The sequence below is a fragment of the Physella acuta genome, unplaced genomic scaffold, assembly GCF_028476545.2.
Source record: "Physella acuta isolate Inbredline_101_S28 unplaced genomic scaffold, ASM2847654v3 ptg001320l, whole genome shotgun sequence".
Lineage (NCBI taxonomy): Eukaryota > Metazoa > Mollusca > Gastropoda > Physidae > Physella > Physella acuta.
Window position 1 is genome coordinate 113,782 of NW_026732835.1, and position 7,704 is coordinate 121,485.

At 35.7% G+C, this 7,704-nt stretch overlaps 1 protein-coding gene across 1 annotated transcript; it reads right to left on the minus strand.

The window, feature by feature from the left end:
• Positions 1-258: 258 nt before the first annotated feature.
• LOC131958358 (uncharacterized) lies at positions 259-4,578 on the minus strand. The gene is made up of 3 exons (XM_059323350.1): positions 3,860-4,578; positions 3,005-3,225; positions 259-2,797 (listed from the first exon to the last, which is right to left on the minus strand). The coding sequence occupies exons 1-3, from the start codon at positions 4,158-4,160 to the stop codon at positions 1,949-1,951; spliced, it is 1,371 nt and encodes a 456-aa protein (XP_059179333.1). The 5' UTR covers positions 4,161-4,578; the 3' UTR covers positions 259-1,948.
• Between the last annotated feature and the right edge of the window lie 3,126 nt (positions 4,579-7,704).

Sequence of the window (7,704 nt, forward strand, 5' to 3'; positions counted from 1 at the left end):
AATGAGGAAGTTTCAATTGAAAAGTCTAGCTAAGTACACATTACTATTACAGAACACTTCTGTTATTATCACAATAGCAGAGGCGTAGCGAGGGGGGGAGGGGGCACATGTCCCCGGGCGCCGACCTTAGGGGGGCGCGAAAATGGGTTGGAAAAACAAATTTGAAAAACAAAAAGGTTTGAGCGGGGGTGCAAATCGAAAGTTTGAGGGAGGGGGAGGGGTGCAAATCGAAAGTTTGAGGGGGGGGGGAGGGGTGCAAATCGAAAATTTGTCCCCGGGCGCCGGGAAGGGTCGCTACGCCTCTGCACAATAGACACAGTAAAATAAATATATAATTACAAAGTATACTTTTCAAACTTCATTGTAGTCCAACACACATAGTATATATTTAAAATATATCACATAAAAGATGAAGAGACATGCGTTATGGGACAGAGTTATTGCACTTGTAAGCTCAATGTCATTCATTTGATACTACAGGCCATGGTTTTAGTGTCAGTTGCTACATGTTATACAACTAATGTCCGTTTATCTTTGTCAGGATTTGAGTGTTGGTTCATTCTTTACCAGTCAATCTATTAACTTCACAAACAAGGGGAGAGCATTAAGATAAAAATTACAGTGAGAATAGAGTCACCCAAGTGTGGAGTTACAAAAAAAGTTATATTGAAGATATAATGTTGAAAAATAAAATCCATGCAATGGATTACTCTCCAAAGCATGGGTACTAATAACTTAATGGATTTAATTGGATGAGTTGTGCAACGTGTTGCTGCTCTAAATTTAGAGCAATTAAAATATTTAAAAGTGACACATGTATACAGATAATTCATTTCCTGGTAATTGATATTTCAATAAATAAAAAAGTACAACATAGTTTTAGTAATAAGCTAAAATGAAGCTGCAAATAAAGTTTGATGAAGATCAGCAAAATAAGCCCACAAGAACTAGAAGCTTAATAATTTATTGCTACTCTAACATGCTGTACAGTAGCAACAAAGCTCTATAACTATATAATATGGCACAACAAGTCTGCAAATATAATAGAGGTCACAAAAAATGACGTATAAATTCTAAATGTGTATAGTAATTAGTAATTCAAATTGGTTATGTAGTGAAACTCTTTGGTTTTATTCAGTTTGCTAGTTTTCGTTGGAGCTCTAGAATTTTGGGATACGTTCAACCTCCCCACTCCCCTGATATTATTGATATCATTTTGTTTAAATTGGTTAGATAATAAATATAGCTATAAACATGTAAAGTTTCATCAATAATAATTTTAAAAAATTCTTTAAAGACAAATCAAGGGTTAAATTGTTGAAATATTACCTGTTATCACAATAATAACAGACTGTTTTGTAGAGATCATGATTTACTGACTAAAAAAGTCATGATTACAAATGGAAAACTAAAATTAATGTTTAAAAAAATTATTACAAGCTTTTTAAATATTTTGTTTAACCTAATTCTATGGCACAGACTATACAATTACCACTAGCATGTAATAGTGTCCTAAAAAATCTTTTCATCCTATAAAATACTTTGGCATTTTCTAATATTGTTAGCTTGTGCTAGTAAATATTTGACTTCATGACTAGTTTTGTGACTTTTCTTTGAAAAAATTTACAAGTAATTAATATACACAAACATCACAAGAAAAAAGGGATTTCTTGAGTATAAATATATGCCATAAAATATATCAGCTTTTCTCTTGAGTTTAAGTTTAATAAAATTGTACAGCTGTTTGGTTTTTCAAAAACCTTAATGAGACTTCAAATTATAGCCAGTAATGTTTCAATCCATGATTGGCCAACTTCAAAATAATGGACTTCTAACATATAAATATGTGCTGTCAAAATATCAGTTGTTTTCTTGTGTTGAAATAAAATTGAACTTTTAGGTAATTTTAAAAACCGCATCGATACTTCTATTTATGGCCAGTTATGTATCAATCCATGAAGCGTCCAACCTTAAAATAATTTAAATTAGAATCACACTCAAACGCCGTGTGATACGCTGTGTACGGCCCCCAGACCCCGTTGTTGTGACGCGCCCCAAACAGCACCGGTGCTCCAGAACTACCTTGGCAGGTGGGCGTGTTGTACCAGACTTTGTACATGGGCATGTTCAAACTACCCAGGGCCTGCATATACCTCCAGTAGCCCTCTTTACTCCTGGAAGCAAACCACTCTTTCTCAAGCCTCCCCACTGTCTTGGCATTAGCGACAGTTTCGTCGGACAGGTTTTCTTCTGTCACCCGAATCACTCGACCAATGCTGATCTTTTTCGGTAAACCGTGAGGGTGTGATATAACAATAGCGTACGCAGACATTTTTTGTAAAATTGCTGGTGGAATCTTCTGGAAAGTTGATGACCTTTTCACCTCCAGGTCCAGCAAATGCTCAAGAAATTCACGTTTGTGGACGGAGAGTTTGAAGAAAGTTCGATCCGTTGTTGGCTTGGTGTAAAATAACTGGACTCCGTACTCTCTGACTACTCCTTGCCTGTCGTCACTGTTGTAGAAAAAATCCACAACGGTGTTTCTTAGTTCTTCATCGTCAAACAGAACATGCTTGTTGGTGAATATTTTCAGATCCCCTTCAAAGTAGGTGTGAACCTCACCCAATTCTTTTGAGTAGTGGCAGTTTGGTATGAGGCACTGTTTTGAAACAAAGTCATTAGCATCATCCAGAATGTAGGTACCAGACGCTGTTCTTGCCTTTTTTGTGTTTCTGTAATTAGCACATGCGTCTCCATCTGGTCTATTTTTACTTGTCCAATTAACAAGAACACGCACCTGAAAAATTAATGCATAATGTCATAGATTGGTCAAAATATAAAATTCAATTTAAAAACTTGTTTTTAATTACTAATTTTCTTAAACATTTATTTAAAAAAATATATATGAATATATAATTAATTAAGAATATATAATTAACTTTAATTCATATAATAATAACAACAGGATTTAGCAGATATAAAACTAGAGAAGATCTGTACTTACTGTCATTTGTGACTCAGCTTTTAAATAGTCTGTAACAACATCGTACTGAATACTCTGTGGCAGATGCTGTGTGGTAAACTCCTCTACCCCAATGAAGTCTGCATGGTTGTTGTGGCCATTCTTAGGGCACTTGTCCAAACCCAGGAAAATTCTTCTACCAAATGGCCCTGCTTCCAGCACATCAGTGCCAGAAAACAAGTCAAACTCAACTATCCTTCCGCCTGTGGCAAAGAAATCATAAAAGCAAAATAAACTATTGGTGATCATTTATAAGTTATGCACCTGTAAATTTAAATTAAGGTTTTAAAAAAAATGTAAATGTTTTAACGTGCTCTACTAACTAAAAATTTAAGTGTAAAATTAAAGGATTTTGTTTGACATTGATACTTTTTGTCTCAATAAAACTTATAAATAGGGACGGTGTGATCAAATTGTAGAGCTTACAATTGCTAACACAAAAACCTTGAATTCATATCCCATATATAAGATCTCTTTGACCCCAAACAATTATGATGGTACCTGACTCATGCTAGGGAAACAAAGGCAGCTGGGCATAATAATCCTGACCACATTTTCCCCTCATATGCTGAGGTAATTGAAACAGATTAACTCTACTTTATCTGCTCCACATGTCTTGGGCATGGATAGGAAATGATGATAATTTACAATCACAATTCAAATGTAAACCATAAGTTAAATAAATATATGGGCTAGTAGGGCAAAAAAGTAGAGCTTAGTTGAAAAATCCATATAATAGGAGGAACTATTTTCTTAAATTCTTGTTCCACTTCATAACAAGATGTGAAGCTTATTTGACAAAAATTTTAAAACACAAAACAAAACACAAAACCTCACCTTTAAAGAAAAGTTTTTGAGATGGGTCCTCCCTGCAATCAGCCCTATGCTGTGGCCAGTGATTCCTCTGACAGAAACTATCGCAATATTTCGCCCACCAACATCGAGTACATGACTTGAGATTAAAAGAATTTTTCCCACAGAACGCACAGATGTGTTCAACAGGTAAGAAGATTTCTGTATTTTTAACATAGCGATAATTCTTAAACTTATTTCCAGGTATTTTTGGTCTTGATGATGCATCAGAGGCATCAAATACAACTACAGAATGACTTGAATTTGTTTCTCTTTTGGCTGTCATTGCAAGAATACATTAGGTAAATACTTCAAGTACTCTTATACTTATATCTTAACTACATTTGAATTTTTTTTAGCTTATTATTATTTATTATTATTAATTAGGCCTAGATCTAGTAGTTAGGGCTTAGGCTTTTATTTAGTTTTTTTTAGGCTACATTAAATTTCAAGGCTCAAGGCAGGCAAACGTCATCGTGATTTCATTAAAAAATGTGACAAAAAATAAAGCCCAGATCCAAATCTACAACTGTCAACTACAAGTGACAACTTCTCTGTCAACTGCGCAATTCTAGACGATTCTTGAATGTAAATATAAGATAAACAGCAGATCTCGAGTTCTTCTTGTACAGTAACAGTAGGCCAGTATGCCGTAGGCTAAACAGTACAAGAAAACGCAACACACCAAACACAACACAACAGCAATGTTTTCTTCTAGATTTTAGTCCTACTTTTACTTTTTCTGTCTATAAATAGCCGGCTGGGTAAATCCGTTTGTAAGTAGCCCACATCTGAACATTACGTGGCAAATGTGTCATGCATTGCATGGATTAAGTTTTTCTGACGCAACTAATTTTACTCGAGATCTAGCTAAATCTAGTTAGATCTATAATATAATAATTAACCATAAGGAGGCTTTATACAGATAACTAGAATTTATGTCTACAAGCCAAAGTGCATCTTTAAATCCTAATTTCCTACATTCATCATTGGTTATGATCAGGCTATGATCATTGTTCAAGAAGCCCGGGGAATTTTAAAAGGGGTCCCCCACCCCAGAATAAAATTTTCGTTGTGCATATTTCTCCCCTCAATCAAAACCTAAATTTTACACCGTGGCGTGAAGAAATGTTAAATAATTTTTAAAATATCAACTCGAATAGGATTATTAAAGCACCATTCATGGGATAGGGATCCATCGGGATTTTTTCCTGGGGGCCCACCGGAATTTTTTCCTGGGGGCCCACCGGAATTTTTCCCTGGGGGCCCACCGGAATTTTTTCCTGGGGGCCCACCGGAATTTTTTCCTGGGGGCCCATCGGGATTTTACCCAGTAGAACTGCGGGCCAGTCCACCTCTGGTTATGATTAATGTATGCGACCGTAAAATACTGGAGAAATGTGACCGGCTGTTCATAAATGACTAAATAACTGGGGTGGGAGGGGGTGACTTTCATGATAGTTTACTACTAGAGAGGTAGTATTAGTTTTTATAATAATAAATGTCCACTCCGTAAAGTAGCCTACATTTTGTTGGCACATTTCTTAGAAATAGAAATTTTTTGAAAAAATAAAACAGCTTTTCCTATCTTAGAGATAAGCTTAATTAATTAAGGTGGGTGGGTGGAAATTTGTGACGTGGTTTTAGTCACGAGTTTCTTCCAAAATAAAAAAAAAGGGAATTTATATAGAAAACATACTTTTACCAGTACCCCGACCCCCCCCGAGAAAAAAGTCTGGAAGAAACACTGGTTTTAGTAGGGAAGGTCTATCTGTTATGAAGACGCGTTATGATGCTAACGAGGGATGAATGGGTGGTGTGTGTGTAGGGGGGGGGGGGGGGGAGGGGTTTCAGAAAGTGTGACGACACATTTTGCTTTTTAAATAAGTAATGTTAGAAACTGAATTTTAGCCGTTATTTCGCTTTTATTCCACCTTTTATTTTGTGAATTGTAATAAAAATTGATCATTGTAGATCTACTCACAGTTAAACAATCTTCGTAAATGTTTTAGAAAGAAATCTAGGTTAAAAAAAAAATTGCTATTTTGAGAATGTGTGGACGACTGAGGTGTTTATGGATGACGTCTAACCAGAATTTCTTCCAGGCATCTTTTCGGGAGGGGGGTGGGGGGGGGGGGGGCGGCACTCTGTCTCCCCCCCTCCACGAAGAAAGGCTACCGCCCCACCGTATATAATTGAAATTTATATAGAAAATATATACTTTTACCAGTGTCCGCCCCCCCCCCGTGAAAATTTAGTCCGGCCCCACCCAGAAACACTGAAAGAAAAAACTTGTAAAGTTAGGGGAGGATGTAACAAAAACATTAAGAGACTAAAATTAATGAATATAATTTTCATAGGAATCATAGGTCTACTACAATAAAACAGTATGAGACATTAGTTTAAAAAGCAAGAGATACGAAAGTATACACTTCTGCTGAACAGCGTGGTGGGCGGGTGGCGCCCGGATGTTGATCTAAGAGAGTGTCAAAAGGGAGGAGAAGGGGGGAGGAACGGAGAGCTTATTTTAGTTTTAGTGACTGGTTTACACATATGTATACTCCAAGTTATTAAAACAGATAACCAGTGGCGGAACTAGAAATCAAAGGCTCCCCCGCAAAGAAAAAGCTAGGGCCCCCCTATATATATATATATATATATATATATATATATATATATATATATATATATATATATATATATATATATATATATATATATATGGGGGCCCTATATATATATATATATATATATATATATATATATATATATATATATATATAATCTATATCCTAACTGAGTAATTTAGTCTACTTCATTGCAATATATAACTATTCTGAGAGAACAAACCAGAAAAAATTTATTCCAAACTCATCCAGAAGTGAAAACATCATAAACAAGCTGGTCAAAAATATATAAAGAAGTTAGCTTGATTCGTGAATGGTTTATCGCGTTATGTTTATTTTTTTCATTTTTGCCTTTATAATATCAATTTTGAAAACATTAATTTTTATAGCTATAGTATTGTATAGTACGTCTTATTTAAGTAATAATTCAGAGAATCAATTACTTTTTAATATACAGAGTACAAAACTATTTAAATGAGCTTCGTGGGCATCCCTATTTTAAAGAAGGGCAGTAAGTCATGGAAGTAGTGTGAATGTTTACCTACCTTTCAAACTATAGCTCTTGTAGATTTTAAAATATTTTTCTACGCAACAATCTCTGCTATAGTAGACCAGTTTTTTTTTTTTTTTACAAAACCACTTTCAAGATGCATGAAAAACATAATTTTTGAAAAAAAAAATCATTGTTTTTTTGTCGGAACTGGGCCCCTAAACGTCCTGGCCCCCCCCCCCCCGAATTGCGGGGTCTGGCGGTATGGTAGTTCCGCCCCTGCAGATAACATGCTTAATTCTACATAGACAACTGAACTATTTTCCACATCGATTGTAGGTCTACAGGAGGAAAATAAATTTAGTCTAAAGAGTTTATGGCCAATGACCAGACACCTACTCCCTTGCTTTAATTTGAGGTGGGGCGGCGTTCGCTAATGTAAACTGAAAGAATTTGTATTGTTATGTAAAAAAAGAATAATTATACAGCACTTATTCTTTTAACGTTTTAAGACAGAAAAATAAAATAACCTTTATGATTGTTTGATTTTGGAGTTGTCTCTCCGAGATAGGTTACTGGGTCTCATCCGGACGGGGTTCGAACTCGGGACTTTTGGAGTTAGTAATCATGAGCACTCCGGCCCGACCACGACGTCCACATCGACCAGTAAAAGAGTACATACGTGTGGGGGTGGGGGGGGTGGGGGGTGGGGA